This window comes from Dermacentor silvarum, chromosome 8 (genome assembly GCF_013339745.2).
Source record: "Dermacentor silvarum isolate Dsil-2018 chromosome 8, BIME_Dsil_1.4, whole genome shotgun sequence".
NCBI lineage: Eukaryota > Metazoa > Arthropoda > Arachnida > Ixodida > Ixodidae > Dermacentor > Dermacentor silvarum.
Window position 1 is genome coordinate 126,967,502 of NC_051161.1, and position 21,763 is coordinate 126,989,264.

The following is a 21,763-nucleotide window of genomic DNA, read 5'->3' on the forward strand; positions in this document are numbered from 1 at the left end:
CCCAGACTTGAAGACTAAATCATTACTAATGTAAAACTCTGTAGCGGACACAAAGTATTTTCAGGCTTCTCTTGCCACTAATGTTTTTCGAAGCCCCATATATCAGTCACTTGTTGAAATTTCTTGCAAGATCTTTTATTGACTGATTAATTTAATTATGGGGTTTTACATGCCAAAATCACCATCTGATTATGAGGCACTGAACTTTAACTGCTAGACTTGAATTTTACGATGTTGTGTCATGCTTATTTTTTTGCAATGCAAAGTTGGTCCCCAAGTGATAGTTCCCATTCATAATTTAGCTAGCACGGACAGAGAAAAAGAGTGCAGTCGAAAGGCCAATGAAGATATTAGCTTGAAAAGAACCGCGGCACTCTATATCTGCTAGCATAACACGATTAGGGTGGCGGGGGGATATTCTGGAAGTGTCGACCTAGCGGACTGTCCATTTATTTCGGCAGCTGCTGAAGTGCTGATTGGCTTGGCTGGGGTCAGAGTGAGAAGGAGGCAGGCACCCAAACCAGTCTCCTCCTTGCTGGTACAGCTCCAGCCAATCAGTGGTGACCGAAATGGACAGCACACAAGGTGGACTCTTGCAGAATACCCCCCAGATGTCTCACCATTATGCAGTGTGAACCAACAGCGCTAAGCTGCATACTTCCTTTCCTGGCCAGATATTAAGCATGCACTGATGAATTGCTGAGAGCAACCAAACAGACTAAAATAAAGAACAATATAGTACACAAGCTTAATGCGAGCAAGTAGTGTGATACATAGGATTGCATGGGCAGAAAGTCAGTTCATATTGTGAACACAGATGTTGCATATCATGAAAAAAAAAATGAAGAAGAAGTAAATAAAGACTAGATAAATATTTCCAAATGTGCAATCCTAATTCTTACAAAATTGTAGCAGGCAGAACAAAGCAAATTCTCACTTTTGTAACAGAGTTTACTGCCTTGCGAGTGTATTTTTTACATGATCATCAGCAGAAATGTATTCTGAAATGCTTTTCAACGAATCCTTGTAAACATCGCAAAGATCATGGCCATGATAATGTTGACATGTCAGAATGAATAAAAATTTACTCTAACCCAGAAGAGGAATTAAGCTTCGCACATCCATCGAAGTAAACTTCATACACACATCAGACTATTCTCCTCAATATCACATGCAGTCACTTCAGTCTGCAACCAAATGAATGCATACCATTATTTCCAGCTAACAAACACTATAGAGGGCCGCTGAGTACTGTGAACACCCTGTAGTTCTTATGCCTTGGCTTCACAGGAAAAAGCGATCATTCGTGCGACAACTTTGACTAAATATACAAACATTATCTTGGGCAGTGTAGTTGGTCTAAAACACTGATGCGAATCATTACTTCAATGCTTTAGTGCACAAATGAGCGTAATTTATTGTCAGAGATATCATCATGGGACATGACAATAACTGCAGAGGTACATGAGAGATGTCAACAACAAAACAATGCTTGCCTAAATCAAGGTTTCAAAGTGTAAATATGTACGACGATGACAGTCGCTATTGTGATGAGTTTTTATCTGCAGATCACAGACGAAAAATAAAAACACTAATGGGATAACACAATAGCTGGTGTGTAAAAGTGTGCTTGAGAAAAACAACTGACAAAAACAGCAACAAGTAAAAAAAAGCTTTAAATGTGCAGTTAGTACCAAGTGTCACTACTATCACATTGGTTTTCAATCACAATACAAAAATTAAAAAAAGGGGGGGGGGGGGTGGAGGTGAGACCATCTATTGCATTAGTGAAATGTAGATGCAACACATGGCAACAGCAAAAAAACAAAAAAAAAAACAAAGGTAATTGTAGAGGGCGCGAGTGCTAAGCCGATTATGAGGCGCCCTCTATAGGATGTAGCATATAAAGGCTGTGTTGTGAATAAATGGGGGCACTTCTGCTGGGGACTCGGAGCGTGTGTCTTTACTCCGCGGCCCTCGGGCTTCAGCCTGCCTCCTCGGCCGCCTCGGCTCGAACCCTCCCACCACATGGTGTCAGAAGTGGGATGCGTGGTTCCCGCGACTTGCCATGGCTAACAAAGACGCTCTAGTTCCTGCTCTCGCTGCCGCCAGTCTCCGGAGTCCCGCTCCGTTCTCCTTCGACGATGTCGGCGAGTGGCTGCCCTGGTTACGGCAATTTGAGGACTATGCCTTCGCCACCGGCATGCACGCAGCCCCGGACGAGACGAGGGTTAGGACTCTCCTCTACTGTATGGGCCCCCGTGCACGCATTGTCCTCAGTTCTCTCATGTCCGATGAAGAAGCGTACAAGTCCTACGCGGAAGTCACCCGGCGGCTCACAAGCTACTTCGTGCACCCCGTAAACGAGGTGTACGAGAGCTCTCGGTTCCACAAGCGGACGCAAGAGCCAGGCGAAACCGTCGACAGTTTCTTCACGGCCCTTCGGAACATGGTACGCAAGTGTAACTACCCGTCACCTGCCGTTGAAGAGCGTCTTGTTCGCGACCGTTTCGTCGTGGGTTTGGCGGATTCTCGCCTTTCAGACAAGCTGTGCCGCACTCCGAGCCTTTCCCTGGACGACGCACTCGTGCAAGCTCGTCAGCACGAAGACGCCGAACGCGAAAGACAACGCCTGTCCCTCACCGCTGGGCAACCGCTTACGGCAGCTCACGTGGACGCGGCGACTTCGCGTAAACCCGCGCAGCGTGCACGCGGACGACGCAATAGACGGGACTCTGGCAACTTTGCTGACTTTGCGTCACGTGACCGACCCGACGGTTCGCACTCGAGCAACAGAGCTGGCGAGGCTTTGAAATGCGGCCTAGGCCTAAGTAGGCAATGCGGATTTTGCGGTCACGAGTTTCACCGACGGTCTGACTGTCCAGCGGCCAAAGCGGTCTGTAACCACTGCAAGAAGCGAGGCCACTTCGCGGCGGTATGTCGCTCAGGGAAGCGCCTCGGATCCGTCGAGCTCCACTCCGTCGCGGCGGTGGCCCGCAACGGGCGGTACGTTGAGGTGCGTGTCAACGGGAACCCTCTCGTCTTCAAAGTGGACTCTGGAGCCGACGTCTCGGTGGTTCCGCGCACGTTTCCCGGCTGCCCAGCCGTCCTCGATAAGCCGCGAGGCGAAGAACTTTTCGGACCCGGGAAACAAGCCCTGAAGCTTCTCGGCACCTTCGACGCGGCGCTGTCTTGGAGAGGCAGGCAAGTCAACGAGCGCCTCTACGTCGTTGCGGGACAAGAGCAGCCACTTCTCGGCTATCCCGCTATCGTTGCCCTTGGGGTCGTCAAGTTTGTCGGCGCCGTCGCACCAGCTCTGCCGGACGCACCACCTCGTGAAGTCCCTCCAGCCCTTTTCACCGGCCTGGGCACGTTTCCGGAAGAGTACACGATACGTATCAAGCCTGACGCGGTACCGTATGCCCTCAGCACAGCCCGGCGTATCCCGATACCGCTACGAGACGTAGTCAAAAAGGAGCTCGACAAGATGGAGCAGGAGGGCGTGATCCGGTGCGTCGACGAACCGACGGACTGGTGCGCGGGACTTGTCGTCGTCCCGAAGCCAGCGGGGGGTTACCGCCTGTGCGTTGATTTGACCAAACTCAACCAAGTCGTTCTGCGTGAACGCCACGTACTCCCGACTGTCGACCAAACCCTCGGACTTCTCGGTGACGCACGCGTTTTCTCGAAGTTGGACGCAACTTCAGGCTTCCACCAAGTACGCCTGGCGCGCGACTCCCAGAAGTACACGACTTTCATCACTCCGTTTGGCAGGTATTGCTACTGCCGCCTCCCATTCGGCATAACATCGGCCCCGGAATACTTCCAGCGTCAGATGTCTCGCCTGCTGGAAGGGTTGGCTGGTGTTGTTAACCTTATGGACGACATCCTTGTGTTTGGCCGCACCACAGAAGAACACGACCAACGCCTCCAGGCAGTCCTTGGTCGCCTCCAACAAGCGGGGGTCACCCTCAACGCTGCCAAGTGCACTTTCGGCGTGTCCAGCGTGCGGTTCCTTGGCGTTGTCGTCGGTGCCAATGGCATCACTCCGGATCCAGAGAAAGTGGCCGCCATTCAGCGCATGCCAGCTCCTCAGGACGTTCATGGTGTCCAACGTTTTCTCGGTATGCTCAACCATGTCGGTCGCTTCCTCCCGGGCCTCTCTCAAACGACTGCGCCAATCAGAAGTCTCCTGAACAAGCTTGCAGCCTGGACATGGGGACCAGCGCAGGCTTCAGCATTTGAAAAGCTCAAGAGCATGCTGTCGTCGGACATCTGCCTCGCAAGGTACAACCCTGCACTGTTGACGACAGTCTCCGCAGATGCCAGTTCCTTCGGGTTGGGTGCTGTCCTCCTTCAAGACCAGCCATCAGGGGAGCGCCGACCAGTTGCATACGCCTCTCGAGCGCTGACTGAAACGGAACGGAGGTACAGCCAGATCGAAAAGGAGGCACTGGCTGCCACCTGGGCCATCAACCGATTCGACGAGTTTCTTCGGGGTCTTCGTTTCACCCTCGAGACCGACCATAAGCCGTTAGTACAGCTCCTAGGAACCGCGGATCTCGATCTCATGCCACCACGAATCCAGCGCTTCCGCATCCGCCTTCTCCAGCACCAGTTTGATGTCAAGTACGTTCCTGGGAAACAGCTGGCCACCGCAGATGCACTCTCAAGGGACCCAGTCGTCCAGCTGCCAGCGACTCCAGCTGTTGACAAGGTGGAGCTGTACGTTCAAGAAGCACTCCGTGCTATCCCTCCTACATTTGCAGTCCTCCTCGACGACTTCCGAGCTCACCAGGCTGCAGATGGGGAGTGCGCGCAGCTCAAGTTGTACTGTGAGCAAGGGTGGCCTAGGAAAGAGAATCTGCCTCTCAGCATGGCTCAGTTCTGGGCTCATCGGGCCGAGTTCAGTATTGGTGACGGCCTTCTCCTCTGCGGTGGACGCCTGCTGGTGCCCGCTTCTCTGCGGAAGCACGTCCTCTCCCTCATCCATGACGGACACCTCGGAGTGAACCGTTGCCGCGCCATCGCCAGGGGAGCTGTCTGGTGGCCGACCATGGGGAGTCAGATCAAGACAATGGTGGAGAACTGTCCCAACTGTGCTACCACGCGGGTCCAGCGAGCAGAGCCACTGCTGCCTACCGTGACGCCTAGCCGTCCCTGGGAGCGAGTCGGGGTGGACATATTTCATCACGAAGAAGCCGACTACCTTCTCCTCGTAGATTACTACTCGAGGTACCCTGAAGTGCTGTCCCTTCGCTCGACGACGTCTACAGCGGTGATCTCCATCATCAAAAGTGTCTTCGCAAGGCATGGGATCCCAGAGACCCTCGTCAGCGATAATGGGCCTCAATTTTCGTCGGCAGAATTCCGCGTCTTCGCCCAGAGCTACGGATTCTCCCACGTCACCAGCAGTCCCAGGTACCCGCAGTCTAATGGGGAAGTCGAGCGTATGGTGCGGACGGTTAAGGAACTCTTCAAGAAGTCTCCGGACTGGCCTTTGGCCCTCTTGGCATACCGCAACGCACCTGGCGTGACCGGGTACAGCCCTGCTCAGCTGCTCATGGGGCGCAGCCTCAGGACTCGCCTTCCGGTCCCCATGGCCGTGTTGCTTCCAGAACCACCTAACGCTGCCGACTTCCACCGGCGTGACACTACCCAACGACGTCGCCAGCGTCAAGATTTTGACCGTCGACATGCTGCACAAGATTTGCGGCCCCTGGAGGAGGGAGAGAGTGTGGATTCGCGACACAGATTGTGCTGGCACTGTTCTTAGCCCAGCGCAGCGTCCACGCTCCTACGTGGTCCAGACGGATGCAGGTGCTCTCGTCCGCAACCGGAGACATCTGGTTCCGCAGCAGTCTCCGTCATCAGGTGGTCTAGACCTCGGCAGCTCCAGTCCACGGACACGAGGATCTGAAAGCCTGCCACAGACTCCAACTCGCCCAGAGCCTGTGTGCAGCAGTCCAACTCCCAGGGCACTTAATCCTCTACCAGTTGCATCGCCACCGGTTGCCCCGGCTACTCCCTCAAGACCGCCTGGGTCAGTTGTACGCACTCGGTCTGGACGTTGTGTTAGGCCGCCGGTGCGGCTGAACTTGTAGAACGTGCCATGAGACATTTGTCATTACGTTGTATACCTGAGAGCAAGGGGTTGCTTTCTGTTACTTTCCCAAAAGGGGGGATGTAGAGGGCGCGAGTGCTAAGCCGATTATGAGGCGCCCTCTATAGGATGTAGCATATAAAGGCTGTGCTGTGAATAAATGGGGGCACTTCTGCTGGGGACTCGGAGCGTGTGTCTTTACTCCGCGGCCCTCGGGCTTCAGCCTGCCTCCTCGGCCGCCTCGGCTCGAACCCTCCCACCACAGTAATCACGGGACTCCACGAATTTTTCTAAAGCAGGCACACCAAAATAACAAGAGGACATACAATCGCAATGGCAACAAAAGCCGCACACAAAGAAGCAACAAAAACAGCCAACAACAACAAAAAAAGATTCGGCAACAAAATGTGAAAACAACAAAATGCATGCAAGGTGCCAATGTGCTGCTGAAGAAACACCGGCTCGTAAAAAGAAAAATGAATGTAAATCGTCCCACTGAATAGAATCGGCAGAAAAACCACGCACAAACAAAATGGCATTTTAAATGATTGCTTTGGAACACCCTGCACTGTCTTCATAGACTTTCTTCCAGACAGGAAGTGGATCTGTGACACAATTGTCCTACCACCATTCACTTAAGCCACACTCAACCTGTACATTTCCCCTATTCTCCCAAAGGCAAGGAGTGAAAGAGACCGTTTAAAGGGGCACTGCAACACTTTCTGAACACTGCGAGCCAACCCTCGTCATCTGAAGACAATGTTGTCATAATGTGTGAGCCAAATATTATTCCACTGCATGGAGCAGGGAGCCCCGCAATCGCACATAAAGCATCGCTTACTCCCTCCTGTGGCTTTCGAGGCCCCGCTCTGTCTCCTCCGCCACCATCACAGCTCGAAAGCTCACAGATGCCAACAAATGGCTAATTGTACAGGACCATGAGTCACTCCTGAGCAGCTCGCACATGCAGGCACATCCCTATAATCTTCTAGCAATCGGGGAAGCTGCAATTGTCAACGTGTCCTAACCGTCCTCTCGCACTCGGCTGTCGTTCCCGGTACCCTCATCGGGTGTCATTTCTTAAAGGTTACCATAAGTGCATCCAAGACGAAAAGGTAAGGAGCCATTGGGCGGGGCACTGCTATCATCACCGGCCCAGATGAGACGAAACACCACATTGCGCTCTCTAAATCTCCGTTATCATTATGTCCTCTTTAAAAATTTATGTGGGATTATATTTTCATTGAAAGGCATTGCACTCACTCTAGCATGCTCTCAGTTTTCAAGAAACGGTGTTGCAGGGCACCTTTAAAGTAGTCTCTCGCAGAAAACAAAACAATGACAAAAAAAAAAAAAAGCGAGGTGCCAGGAGTGTTCTGAGAGAGTTTGTCAGGCCCCGGAGACCGACTGCAGGCACATATGTGAAGAAGTGACAGTATGAAAACAACAATGCAAAAACCCTGCGTTTGCTCTCATTCATTCTATAGGAATTCCACCGGTTGACTATGACACAGTTCTTGTTTGCAAGTCCAACACATCATGCACTACCTAAGCGTGACGGATCGACACACACATATGAACCGTATGAACTGCCAGGCAGGTGTGCCTGGAACAATGGCATTTGAAGAAAAAAAAAAAAACTGCACGAATGCAGGCAAAAGTCCTTCACTAGCATTACCCTCTTTGCTAGCGACACATCAGGACACCGTTTGGTCCGATTTGCACGCTCACAGACTACCAAGAAAACAGTGTTATATATAGTTACAAAGATTTCCCTCTGCATACTACACTCTCAACATACAAGTTGGTTACTCCCTATTTGCTAAAACACACACACAAACTGTCGCAAGAACATCACAAGCTACAAAAGAAAAAGCATTGACATGTACATACCCAGAATGGTCAGAAACAATGTATGACAAAAGCATTCCAAAATTTATGCCTGCAAACAATGCCTTCACATTTGTGCCTAAAATTTCCAGTCTGAAAGTACAGCCAACTCGCAATATAATGCAGTCATTGAGACAGGAAATTGGTTTGTCGTAAGCGGTATTTTGTTAAAAGCACAGACCCTAAAGAGTCACAGTAATGCTGAAAGCGCACTTAGATGGTGCGGGAGCTCGTAAAATATGAAAACAAAGCTGGGCTCAATAGTAATAAACATGACAGTTGCGACATTCTACTGATGCTTGCGAGCAGCTGTCGACATCATCCGATATCAAGTCACGAGAAGCCATGTGGCAGAGTTGCCTTTAGGGAGCTATAAGCCTCTCCACATTGATAGCAAGTAAAAACAAAGGGCCATCGTCTACATGCTGTATTCCTGTCTGGATTACCCACTTTGCACTTTACACTAGGCAAAGTCTGGTGCATTTCTGCTTCAAGTAATCTGGCTGAAAATATGCGCATTGCAATCAGGACCACATAAAACTTAAGAGTTATTTTGAATAAACTGATTTCGTTACGAGTGTTTACTGAATGTGGCGCAGTATAATGTTCCAACTGTTGGCATGGCACCCTTTGTTGCGCAAGTCAACAAGACCTAGTTGGTGAACAGCTGTGAAAAAACAAGACAGGCTGCATGCACTTGCTGAAGTCGCAAGTGTCGATAACAACAATGCACGTCATACTTTGATGAGCTCTTCATTTGCAAGCCCTTACCACATCTTGGGAAGATTATCATTGATTTCGCTTTGCTGAATTCTTTGCACTCATTTTTATTACAAATGCAGCATTACAAATGCAGCATTACAAATGCAGGATAATGAGCGCCATAAAAACAAAATCGAGAGAGTTGGTTCAGAGGGCCACATACTGCGACAAATCGTTTTTACCACTTCAACAAGCTAAAACATGCTAATTTTCTCAAGTCTTCACATGCCTGAAAACAACCAAATCTAATTAGCTTCCTTTTGTTCTTTGTAATGCTGCATTTGCAATAAAAATGAGTGCATAAAATTCAGCAAAGCGAAATTAATGATAATCTTCCCAAGATGTGGTTAGGGCTTGGAAATGAAGAGCCCCCCCCCCTATACAAGTTCAGGCCACTTAAAAATTTCTAAAGCTTGTGTGGGCAAGAACGCAAGTCACATTACCTTTTTGAAACGAATGTGTGAAGGCCAACAAGATCAAAAATGTCACAAGGAACTGGAAAATTTTACAAGTGACTTGGGAAAAGTACCAAACAGAAATGTTCCTGTAATATAACAAAGAAACTGGTCACTGCAGTTCACACTCTACTTTTTCTGATGAAATGAGAAAGTTTGTAATGGAGTCACGAAATTTAAGTAAATTATCGGGCTACGCTAGGCTGCTGCAACCTCCCAGCACTCTAAAACACTGCCTGCAAAAACCAACCTCTAGTGAGCAACTTAATTAACCAGGTAGGCTAAATTCATTTAGCAACTTAAATCACTCTTATTGCAAAAATATTCATTGGTGAACTAAAAAAAATCAAAATGCAGATCTCATGTACAGTAGTCATCCCAGTTGCAGCAAACAAATGTTGCCATTGCAGAACTAATGTACAACTGTAAAACGGCTACAGCAGCAAAGAAAACAGTACGCAAGCGGTTTTTTCTCACATTTATTATTACTCTTGCATTTGGCATTAAGCTTGGTGAGGATGAATGGGTTGTTGGCTTAAGCTAAATTGTTCAATTTGTGGAGAACCTTCTTCACCATCACATTGGACACCTCGGGATCCAGCACTGGAAAGTCTGGTGGTTCTTGAGTGGCCAGTGACGACTGGGAACACTGCAGGAGGAACTCTCTAGTGTACATCTTGAGGCCTCTGCGAGTGCTGCAAGGTGGACCAGCAGCCTCTGACAAAGTTGATGACAGGAGCACTTGCTGGTCATCGGCACGTCTTTCAAACTCTGGGAAATTTGCAAATCCTTTGAGCTGCCTTTTCCCAGTTGTTTGGCCATTAGTACTCAATGTCTTGAAGGCAGCTGAAAGCATGTGCTCATTAGTATTGCTTGAACACTGTGTTGCACTTCCAAGCCCCTCGAATTGCTTAGTCTGACTGGGACCATCTGTGTAGCCTAATGGCTTCAAGTTACCTGAAGGCACCTTCTGGTTTTCAGTGTTGCGTGAAAATTGCATCAAGCCTACAAGTCTCTCCAACTGTCTTGTTTGGCTGTGTGCTTCACTACTAGCCAATGCAGTGAAGCCAGCTGAGAGTAGTTGGCCATCATCCTTGTTTGATAACTGTGATGGATTCAAAAGGCCCTTGAACTGATCGGGTTGGCCAGGTTCACTGGTAGTGCCCAACATCTTGGAGCTAGTCGAAGGCATATGCTTGTTGTCAACACTTCTTGAAAACTGCATTGAGCTTCCGAGCCTATCGATTCGCTTGGTTTGTTCAGGTTTGTCATTACTGCCCCAAGCTTTGAAATCAGTTGGAAGCATGCACTGATTGTTGAATTCTGTAAGGCTTTCAAGTCCCTTGAATCGCTTATTCTCAGAAGGTCCACTGGTATCTCCAAATCTCTCAAAACTGCCTTGTGCAGACTGTGTCTTCGTTGCATCGACAGACTGCAAGGTGTCCCTCAGCGGCCAAGCCACTGCATCTGTCACAAGTCTCAGTTCATCTTTTTCGTAAGCTTCGCCATGTGAGCTGTCCACCTGGCTCTTTTGAAAACTACTGCTTCCAACAGTTTGCCCCTGCGCATGCACTGCATCTGTGTGCAGCCCAGGCACTGTAGGTTTGTTCGATGGCTCACCTGACCCAGAGAGCATGCTAGACAAATCTTGGTTTGCAAGGTTAAATGTGTCTGCTGTTGTTCCGGAAAAGAAGCTCCGTAGTACACATGTGGAGATATTAACAATAGTGCCGTTTGTTCCACTGATCTGGATGAGATCCTTGCCAACAGTGATGGTCTCTACACATGTCTTAGCGTCGCCATCAGCCTCAGCAGGAGCAGTCTTCTGATACATATTAAGATAGTCAGTGGTTGTCCCATTGGCCCACTTTCCATCCTGCATTGGAGGCCCACTGTACTGAGTGATGTCCTCAGAAATTACTTTAGCCATTTCCACAACACCTTCAGTCTGGACTTGTGTACTTGCATTAGCATTTTGAACCACCTCTTCGTTTCTTAAAAAGTGCTGCCATGTAGCCTTGGCTGGCATATCGGAGGTTCCTGACCGCTTATGCATTTGTTCGTCTTGCAGATTAGGGCTCTCTTTCCAGATGCTATGGTTTTGAAAAGTAGCCTCACCTTTTAGGGGTCCTTGATATGAGACACTTCGTGGGTTGGCAGAATTTTCGGGATTCTTCATGTCTTGAGAGGCCCACGGCAAGATCGGCGTTGCCGCAGGCTTGGTTCCCGTCTTGAAAGTTTCCATTTGTGAACGCTGCTCCTGTTGCTGCTTCTGCTGGAACTCGCGGGCCAGTTTCACTGCATAAGCGTCGTCGTACACGACGGAATCAATCCCGAGCTCTTCAATCTTGCGGCAATAATACTCCGTTGCCTCCTCATTGCTCTTCCAGCCCATGGCACGCAGTTCAACCAGTTCGAGGAGCATCAAGCGGCTGAAAGCGTCGAGTTTGTCGTCACGGGAAGCGTTGCGCAGGGTGATGAAGTGTGTGTCCAACTGGTCTTTGAATAATGGTTCCATGGCAGCACCCTTGACTTTCAGAAGGCGACAGACCTGTTCTAGATTGGTATCGCTGTGGTTCCCATTGTCGAGGGAAGCACAAAGTGACTCCATCTGACTGAGCAAGAATTCATCGGCTGAGGCGCTCATTACAACGTCGATCGGCGAGGTCATGTCCTCGGCAGGACTGAGCACAGGCGTCGAAGACCTGTCAGGATCGGACCCTGGAAGCTCTGCTGGACCTGTAGGACGTGGCCTCTCGAGTTTATGTACATATTTCGTGTTTTTAACTGACATCAAGCTCTCCTGAACAAATACCTTTGAGGCGATAAGAATGTGCGTTCCGTGGGACTTTCCAGGCGTTCCAATAGTACGCAAGCCGTCTCAGCGTCGTAGCCAAAGCATGGCCAAAGGTCAAGGACAAAGGCGCAAGATGATGATGATAAGGCGTAGACGAAGAAATTAGGCACCAGTACAACAGAGCGGCGCGCACGAAATGGTCTTTTGTGTCGGAAACGCACAGCGCGCGCTGCAAGGGTAATTATAGACCGCCCACCGAAAACGGCTTTTTTTTTCTTCTTTTTTTTTTGCGCTGTGGTAATTTTCGATACACTCGCGTTATCTTCCTTTGTCTGTACGTCGTTTCCTATCATTAAAGCCACGTTGTCATTACGTGATCACGGGCAAGAACGCATGTGTCCGCGGGCGCGTCTCAGTGGGCGCTATTCGATATAATTTATTAGATATAGGCGCTGTATCATATGACAAAGGCATTTTAATAATAGCTAGAATTTATATATATATTCAATTAACAGTTATAGCTTGACGCTTATTACTGTCCGCAAGTAAACGCGAGTGCGTGTGTGCACAACGCTTAACCGGCAGCGGAAGACGCTGTTAGCGCCCTACGGCAGTTGTGTAACCAGAATGATTTTTTTTTTTTTCCGGAAATGGAGGGGGCGTGCACTTGACTGCGACCGGGGGCTGCACTCTAAAAAAAGTTTACACCCTTTGGGTCGTATCTTGTCCCCAAACGACACAGCATTCTCGGCAAGCGCCGAGCTTTCAACAAGGGAAATGCAAGCAAGGCAGATCATCATTGTTTGGGGACAAGATACGACCCAAAGGGTGTAAACTATTTTTAGACTGTGGGCAGTCCGCATCCTAACACCATACAGAAATTTCAGGAAGAGGGGGAGGCGTGCACGCGTGCCTGGTCATAGCCTATGACCAGGCACGCCACCAGGCCTGGTGTGCCACCCGCTGGCTATATAGTACGCCACTGCGTCGATCGTTTTACAGCCAAGCTGACAGCGCATCGGTAGCGTTTGTGGGGGACGTACGTGCTTGGGAAAAATCGCGAAAGCAACGCATAATGTGCGGTACTGCGCTCGCACCAAGATCACGGTTAGAAACGGACACCGAAGTGGGGAGAAGAGGCCAGGAAAAAAAAAATTGAGACGCTTAAGCTTTCAAAGATCCCGTAGTACTTCTCACGCTTCCCGGCAACTGCAGCTTATGTAGACGTAATGTTTACCGGGAAACGCTGGCGGCGAACGCCATGCACGAAGGCGAGTTTTCTTTTTCCCGCCGGCCGGCTGGCACCGCGGATGCCGCGTTACGATTGGTAGAAAGCATGGGGCGCGTGGCGCGCTGGGATTGCTAACGAGCTTTCGCTCACGGTACAGTGTAGTAGAAGAGTTCTAGTACACTGTACTCACGGCGCGCTCAACGCCCTCGGCGCCGTGCTCACACTGCGTAACGGGGCCCTAAAGCTTTAATACAGACAGGAATAAGCTTCCCTTTATTAATATGGATGCAGGAGAGATATCATCTCCGGCGGAAAAACGCAGAACAGTGTTACGATAATGATAAGATATGAGTGGCCTATGTTTTTAGCCCTATCTTAATGTCATTGCTAGTTTTGATTAATCAAAAAACAGCAATGACATAGAATCACGGTGGCTAGATGGGTAGGTGTGCCCACGTGGGTGTGCCGACCGACGCGTCTGGAGCGTAGTTTACCGCTTCTCCGCGTCATGACGCAAAATTGACGCTGCGGTCAGTACAACGGTTCCGCTGCGCGCGTCGTCTGCTACAGCTAGGGGGCTGGCGGCGAGCAAGAAAAAAATAATAATAAATAAATAAATAAATCTCGTATTGGAATAGTTATATGTCGTTTGTTCATGTCAGTTTCAAAGGTGAAGAGCTCCCCGTCTGTTATTCTTTGCAAGTTCCTAAGCGATGTGAAATGTTCCAGGTCGGAAAAATGACTGGCGAGATTAGCGGCGGCATTGCTCCACCAAGGAGACTTATTGCTTCGCTCCGAACTGCAAGTCGGGCTTCAGGCTTTCAATTTGTGAGAAAGACAGCGGAAATGTTCACCCCGGGCTGCTCAGTAGCTTGCTCAGTATCGGCGACGTTAATGAGCAAGCCGTACACCGAAAAGCATACGTCGATGAGCTCCTCGTCATTGGAAATTTGCAAGCCGCACATGAGGTTCTCAGCGCCTGCGACATCGAGCACCGCTAAGCTGCTACAGGGAAAAGTGACTCTATAATCAGAACTGGTTTTGGCACGTAAAACCCCATAATTAAATTAATTGAAAAGTGACTCTAGGCTTATATTCTATATGGCAGGCTATGTAGCGAGAAGGTTCCTGCAAAGAGTGCTGCGATTGCTCGCAGTGTATTAATACAAACCAAGGTTTATTTAGAAGCACGTAGGTATAATACACATGCATGTCGTATCCTAGCAATGTCGTGCATAAGTGGAAAAAAAGACAAAGATGGAAAGAAAATACGGAAGCCAAGAAAGCCACGAGAAAGCTAATTAATACATAAACTGTAGCATTGCTCATTGCAGGCTCACAATTAGGGGTCAACTAACAATGAGACATATCAACACTACTGTGATAACAAAACTAACAGCCCCCACTCACACCCAAAACTGTTTACGATCCCTGCCTCTGACTACAAGAAACTTCAATTATCTCCGTAGACCATAATGGTCCGCATGGTGAAAAAGAAGTGACGTGTTTTGTAACGCAGACTTGCAGACGCACTGTCGGCAATGTATATAGTGCCAGATGAGACTGGGGAGAACTTTCTAAAGAACTACAGTTTTTTTTTTTTTTCATATACTATATAGTTCGATGAAATATAGTTCGATAGTTTTTTTCTGAAGAACTATAGTTCTATGTCATTGCTGTTTTTGATTAATCAAAACTAGCAATGCCATTAAGATAGGGCTAAAAACAGTAGCGCACCCAGGATCTCGGCCAGGGAGGGGGGGGGGGGGGGGTTGACAGTTTGCCAATACCATCTAAACAGCACTAATTTCGATTTGTTCACGGGAAATTGTCAAAAATTGCGCTTTTTGGGAGTGTGCAGACGATTGCGCGTCTTACATCTTAGTTGCAGCACCCGAATGCGCAAGGAAAGAGAAGGGGTTAAACAAAAGGGGGGGTTAGGTCGGCCGGGGGGGGGGATTTGGACCGAATCCCCCCCCCCCCCCCCCCCCCCCCCCCCCGTCGGTGCGCCACTGGCTAAAAACATAGGCCGCTCATATCTTATCATTATCGTAATACTGGTCTGCATTTTTCCGCCGGAGATGATATCTCCCCTCCATCCATATTAATAAAGGGAAGCTTATTCCTTTCTGTATTAAAGCTTTAGGGCACCGATACGCAGTGTGAGCACTTCGCGAGGGCGTTGAGCGCGCCGTGAGCGAAAACTCGTTAGCAATCCCAGCGCGCCGCGCGCCTGATGCTTTCTACCAATCGTAACGCGGCATCCGCGGTGCCAGCCGGCCGGCGGGAAAAAGAAAACTCGCCTTCGTGCATAGCGTTCGCCGCCAGCGTTTCCGGGTAAATATTACGTCCACACAGGGGCGGATCCAGGTTTTTTCTGAGGGGGGGGGGGGGGTCAGCTTCTGTCGATGATGATGATGATGATGATGATGATTATAGTAGCCTTTATCATTTACCGAAATTCACCGTTTCTGCTCACGATAAACCCGCGTTTTATGCGGCTAGAGCAGCACCTGTAGCCTACAAGGCTTGAGAGGGCAAATCACTTTTTTTTTCTTCTTTTTTTGTATTTATTGCCAAGAAGTTCGCGCTGTTTTTATTCCCCGGCCGCCACTGTCATCATGAAAACGAGTGTTACCTCGCGCCATCTAGCCCGCCGTGGTGGCTCAGTCAGTTCAGGCATTGCGCTGCTGAGCACGAGATCGCGCGATCGCATCCTGGCCGCGGCGGCCGCATTTCTATGTAGGCGAAATGCAAAAACGCCCGTGTGCTTGCGTTGTAGTGCGCGTTAAAGAACCCCAGGTGGTCAAAATTAATCCGGGGCCCTCCACTACGGCGTGTCTCATAATCAGAACTGGTTTTGGCACGTAAAACCCCAGAAAGAGGAAGAAGACCTGTAGCGAAGCCAGGTACGGTTTCTCCGTGCTTATAGGAAAAGGACGTTGTGCTTGGCGGCTGTGCCTGATCATGCAGGTTGTTCAAAACTAAGCTTTATGGTTTTCTTAAAATTAGGCACTGGGAGGCACGCGAAGATCACCTGTGCAAATAAGTTATGTGGCCAGGGGGGCACAAAGTGAGATGATAATTATCGCTGTGAGCAGCCCAATTAACTAAAATTGAACAATTATTTTTGTCGACTGCAGTAAGTGGGTATGTTTGTATTGTGAGACGTTGACCAATGCGATGCCTTTATTTCCGAGCAGTCGCCCGAGTCAGGGACGAAGCACCGCACGAGACAAAATGATGATGAGTCGTATGTACAGATGACGACGACGATTTGCACAAATAGCGCTCACACAAGATGATGAGTCGTTTGTGGAGATGACGACGACGATATGCGCAAAATGCGCTCACACTAACTTCCCCCCTTCAGGAAAGCGGTCAGCAAGACCGCAAACTAGAAAGGGTAGGTACGGCGAATGTAGGGTTTCAGGCGAGATACGTGAACGATTTCCGTAGTGCGGCGGCGGCGGTCAGTAGCTGAGCTGACAGGAGTGACGCTGTAGTTAACGGCCGAAGTTCGTTGCAAAACGGTGTAGGGGCCGAGATATCTGTGGAGAAATTTTTCACAGAGCCCCGGTGCGCGAACAGGTCTCCACAAAAGAACTTCGTCGCCTGGGCGGAACGAAGCAACGCGACGCGTCGCATCATAGCGAATTTTCCTTTTGTCCTGAATGGTATAGCGGTGTTGGCGCGGGCAAGTTCACGGCACCGGGAGAGGCGAGCGGCAAATTCCTCAGGAAGAGACGCGGATGGAGCAGCAGGTGCTGAAAGGAGTGTAGTGTCCAAGACGAAAGACGGCGCACGACCGTACACCAGGAAGAAGGGACTGTAATTGGTTGTACGTTGGACGGCAGTATTATACGCAAACGTCACAAAAGGTAGGATGGTGTTCCAGTTGGTGTGATCGGGTCGAACATACATTGACATCATGTCAGACAAAGTTCGATGAAAACGCTCCGTAAGACCATTTGTTTGCGGATGGTACGATGATGTGGTCTTATGGATGGTGTCCGAGGCCTGAAGGACTTCACGGAGGACATGCGATAGGAACGTCTTGCCACGGTCACTCAGGAGGACACGAGGTGCGCCGTGGCGCAAAACGATTCCGTGCACGAAAAACTCGGCGACTTCGGAGGCAGTACCAGAGCGAAGAGCCGCTGTCTCAGCGTAGCGCGTTAGATGATCCACTGCGGTAACGATCCAGCGGTGACCAGCGGGCGTGAGTGGGAGGGGTCTATACAAGTCTATGCCCACAATTTCGAAGGGGGTGTACGGGCATGGTAGAGGCTGCAGAGGACCGGCTGGAAGGGGTGTCGAGCGTTTTCTGTGTTGGCATGATGCGCAGGAGCCAACGTATTTGTCGACTGAGGTGGAAAGGCCCGGCCAGAAACAACGCGTTTTGATGCGGTCGTAGGTCTTATGAAAGCCCAAGTGGCCAGCCGTCGCGTCGTCGCGAAATGCTTCCAATACTTGGAGTCGAAGTGAGCGAGGTATTACTGGCACCCACCGGTTACCGGAAGGATGGTAGATTGATCGAAATAACGCTCCACCTTGAAGCTTAAAACGCGAAAGTTGTCGTCTTAAGCGACTGTTGGGGGGTCGTGCCAAGCCAGTAAGTCGGTCGATCAGCGTACGGCAGTATGGGTCAGTACGTTGGAGTGAGACGAGGTCAGTAGACGGGAGAAAGTCAACTGAGGCAACTGACTGTCCCGGGCTACTGGGCGTGCGCTGAGACGTGTGGCTAGATGGTGACGTGCATACCGAAGGTGAAGCATGGGCGTTTGGGGACAGCGGGCAGCGCGACAAAGCGTCGGCATCTTGATGTTGTTTGCCGGACTTATACGTGACAGTGAAGTCATATTCCTGTAAGCGCAGTACCCAACGGCCGAGGCGTCCAGACAAGTTTTTCAGGGACGACAACCAACAGAGAGCATGATGGTCGGTCACAACTGTGAAATGGCGGCCGTAGAGATAGGGACGAAATTTTTGTATTGACCACACGATGGCGAGGCATTCCTGTTCTGTAATCGTGTAGTTGCGCTCAGCAGGAGAAAGAGCACGACTTGCATAAGCCACGACTTGCTCTTCGGACTTCTGATTCCGCTGCAGCAGGACAGCGCCAATTCCATGCCCACTGGCATCAGTGTGTAGAATAGTCGGGGCCGTTGCATCGAAATGACGGAGCACGGGCCCTGACGTGAGAACTCGTTTGAGGGTCTGGAAGGCGGCTTCACAGTCGTTCGACCACACAAAGGACGCGCTCGAAGTCAGAAGTTTGTGTAGAGGAGCGGCGATGGTGGCGAAGTCACGGACAAAGCGGCGGAAGTAGGACGCCAGTCCTAGAAAGCTGCGGAGTTCTTTAAGAGCGGTTGGTGGCGGAAATTGCAGTACTGCAGCGATTTTATCGGGATCAGGCTGGATGCCATGCTTACTGACGACGTGGCCCAATACTTTAATGCTTCGGCTTGCAAAGCGACACTTTTTAGTATTGAGTTGGAGACCAGCTTTTGCTAGACACGCGAGAACTTGGTCTAGACGTTGTAGGTGCTGGGAGAAACTCGACGAAAAGATGACAATGTCGTCCAAGTAACAAAGGCAGGTCTTCCATTTTAAGCCACGGAGTACTGTATCTATCATACGTTCAAACGTAGCTGGTGCATTGCACAATCCAAAAGGCATCACGTTAAATTCAAAAAGGCCATCAGGTGTAGCAAACGCAGTCTTTTCTTTATCTGGCTCATGCATGGGAATCTGCCAATATCCGGAGCGCAAGTCGAGGCTCGAGAAATACTCGGCACCTTGTAAGGTATCCAAAGCATCGTCAATACGAGGCATTGGATAAACATCCTTACGGGTAATTTTGTTGAGCGCCCTATAATCGATGCAAAAGCGCACAGAACCATCCTTTTTTTTTAACAAGCACAACAGGAGAAGACCAAGGGCTTGCTGAAGGCCTTATAATGTTGCGTGTCAGCATGTCGTTCACTTGTTCTTCTATAACTTTTCGCTCCGAAGGTGACACACGGTACGGGCGACGGCGAATGATGCGAGAGCCGTCTGTTTCAATTCGATGAGTAGTTACAGTGGTCTGACCCAGGCCTCGCGAAGAAACGTCAAAACAAGCTTCATGCTTCATTAAAATGGTGAGGAGTGCATTGGTCTGGGCCGGATTGAGATCTGCACTCAAGGTGGCCTTAATAGCACCAGTGTGGCCTTCTGCGGGCGTACAATACGCGGAAGATGTGGCAGGCGAAACACTGACGACACATACCGGCGCAGCCGTACTACTCTCCGTGGCGGTCGTCGCGCCCGGTTTGTTTCTACTGCGGTATTCGCGGCCACATTTCTCGCTACTGCCGTCGGCGTCAGCAGGATGAACGACGGGGCTATGCTACCTTTGAGCGAGACAGCGCACCTAGGTTGGATTACTACGTTCCCGGGCGTCACCCAGGTGACAGGCGCGGCTACGCCAACTTTGAGCGAGACAGGACACCTGGACCAGATTCCTCCGTTCCCGGACCGTACACAACCTCCTCTGGTCTCTCTCCTTCACCTACCCAGCACCTCCACCACTTGTGAGACGTTGACCGATGCGATGCCTTTATTTCCGAGCAGTCGCCCGAGTCAGAGACGAAGCACCGCACGAGACAAAAGATGATGATGTGTCGTATGTACAGATGACGACGACGATATGCACAAATAGCGCTCACACAAGATGATGAGTCGTTTGTACAGATGACGACGACGATATGCGCAAAATGCACTCACAGTATTGAAAACCTAGAGGCTGTCGTGTTTCTACACAGTATCAGTCGGAAGAATTATTCTAGCGTGTTCGTGCTCCGAGATATCCGACTCCAAATTTCAATTGCACTGCGCAGAGTTATCGACTCGACGCGAGAGCGGTTTATGCTTTGCGTTGCTGTGGAAGGGAGGCATTTTGGACATTTTTAGGGCATTGACATCTTGATGGGTGAAGTGTTGTCATGAGATTTGTGCATGACAACACCAAAGTTAAAGCGGCAGTATGAAATATTCGTTAGCATAGCTAAAAAGGTTTCTGCTGTTGATGGTGCAGTTGTTGCTTTTGATTTCAATAAAGCTTACAATACTTGTAAATCAGCAGTCACTTTATTTGCGTAGCCCAAACAAGGACCATGCCCGGTCGTCTAGTCACCATTACGCACGCGCACTGGCCTCCGGCTTCTCCGCTCGCGCCATTATCTCGGCATGGCAGCTGCCGCCATCTTTACAGGCTGCGCGGTCGCGTGTTACGACAGCGGTTACGGGTTCTTCGATTTTTTTTTTTTTTTTTGCCAGCCGTGAGGGGAAGGGGGGCAGTTATTATCTTTGCCAATGCCTCCGCCGCGTTGTCAGACTAAACGCTGCACCCAACAGCCGCGTCACATCAGGGAGGAGCTTTGCGCTGATCCTCACTCTCTTGCATGCGTAATCATGCGAACGACAATTAAAATTTGGAGTTGGATATATCGGAGCATAGACATGCTAGACGAATTCTTCCAAGTGAAACTCTGCAGAAACACGACTGCCTCTAACTTTTGAATACAAACATACACACTTACTGCAGTCAATAAAAAGTTAATTATTCAATTTTAGTTAATTCGGTTGCTGACAGCGATAATTATCTCACTTTGTGTCCCCCTGGCCACACAACTTATTTGCGCAGGTGGTCTTCACGTGCCTCCCAGTGCCTAATTTTAAGAAAACCATAAAGCTTAATTTTGAACACCCGGTATATCAGCCTGTATTGTTTCTTAAAATAAAATTTGGGATGGTCTGTCGCAGGTTCGTTATAAATGCGTAAGCACGGGTCCGGCTTTGGAGTTCTGTTGGGACACCTTGATTTCCTTAAGAAGATTCTTTGTGTTCGGCTGAGACACCTTCGTTTCAACGCGGCAACCACTACGCTAGTTGTTTACGATATGCGAATCACCGCGTGTGAAGACTCACGACGCCACCTACAAGAAGAACGATGTAGCGTAGTAGCCGTGAGCGCGAGCCAGCGTCTTCATGTTTTGTTTCCCACGCGACGTCATCCTTTTACACAAGGCGCGCATCTGCTCCCATTTCTCTAACCACGCGACGCCATCCTAGGCCCGCGCGCTGGCGTTGGCCGCTGACGTCACGCTCCCCCATTTCGCAGCCCATGCTCGAGGCTTCGCCCCGCTCCGCGAGAACGCCCACTCAGATAAACGGATCCGGTGGGCTTGAGCCTCCTATGCTTAATGTACGACAATAAAACTGCGAAGTTACAATGAAAAACTTGTAGCGTACGAACGGTACTGTGCTCGTACTGGATATTGTCAACGTGTAACTGTGATCACAATGAGTGCTACAGTTAAAAAAAAAAGTTGTCTATGCGTAGTTCTTAGTTAGGCTGTTAGTTGTTATATATATATATGAACACTTCAGCGAGAGATCTCTTTCATTAAGCAGGTTGGTCGCGGAACCGATGACAGCAAATGAGGCAACCGATGACACCCCAATGGGGAACTAAGTTG

At 49.6% G+C, this 21,763-nt stretch overlaps 3 protein-coding genes, 1 long non-coding RNA gene and 1 pseudogene across 6 annotated transcripts in view; 3 read left to right on the plus strand and 2 right to left on the minus strand.

Moving 5' to 3' along the window:
* The window catches only part of LOC119462401 (uncharacterized), a 28,887-nt gene extending 16,529 nt beyond the window's left edge, over nucleotides 1–12,358 (minus strand). The window contains exon 1 of the mRNA XM_049671876.1: nucleotides 11,329–12,358. Within this exon, the coding sequence (XP_049527833.1) occupies nucleotides 11,329–12,004 (676 nt within the window). The 5' untranslated portion in view covers nucleotides 12,005–12,358. The remainder of the gene's footprint in view (nucleotides 1–11,328) is intronic.
* The window catches only part of LOC119461680 (fatty-acid amide hydrolase 2-A), a 111,578-nt gene that overhangs the window by 82,230 nt on the left and 7,585 nt on the right, over nucleotides 1–21,763 (plus strand). The window lies entirely within an intron of this gene.
* LOC125947353 (uncharacterized) overlaps nucleotides 1–21,763 on the minus strand; it is a 58,097-nt gene that overhangs the window by 26,931 nt on the left and 9,403 nt on the right. The gene's annotated exons all lie outside the window — the stretch shown is intronic.
* LOC119462402 (uncharacterized) overlaps nucleotides 1–21,763 on the plus strand; it is a 48,396-nt gene that overhangs the window by 8,698 nt on the left and 17,935 nt on the right. The gene's annotated exons all lie outside the window — the stretch shown is intronic.
* On the plus strand, nucleotides 5,453–6,191 carry LOC119461681 (uncharacterized; annotated as a pseudogene).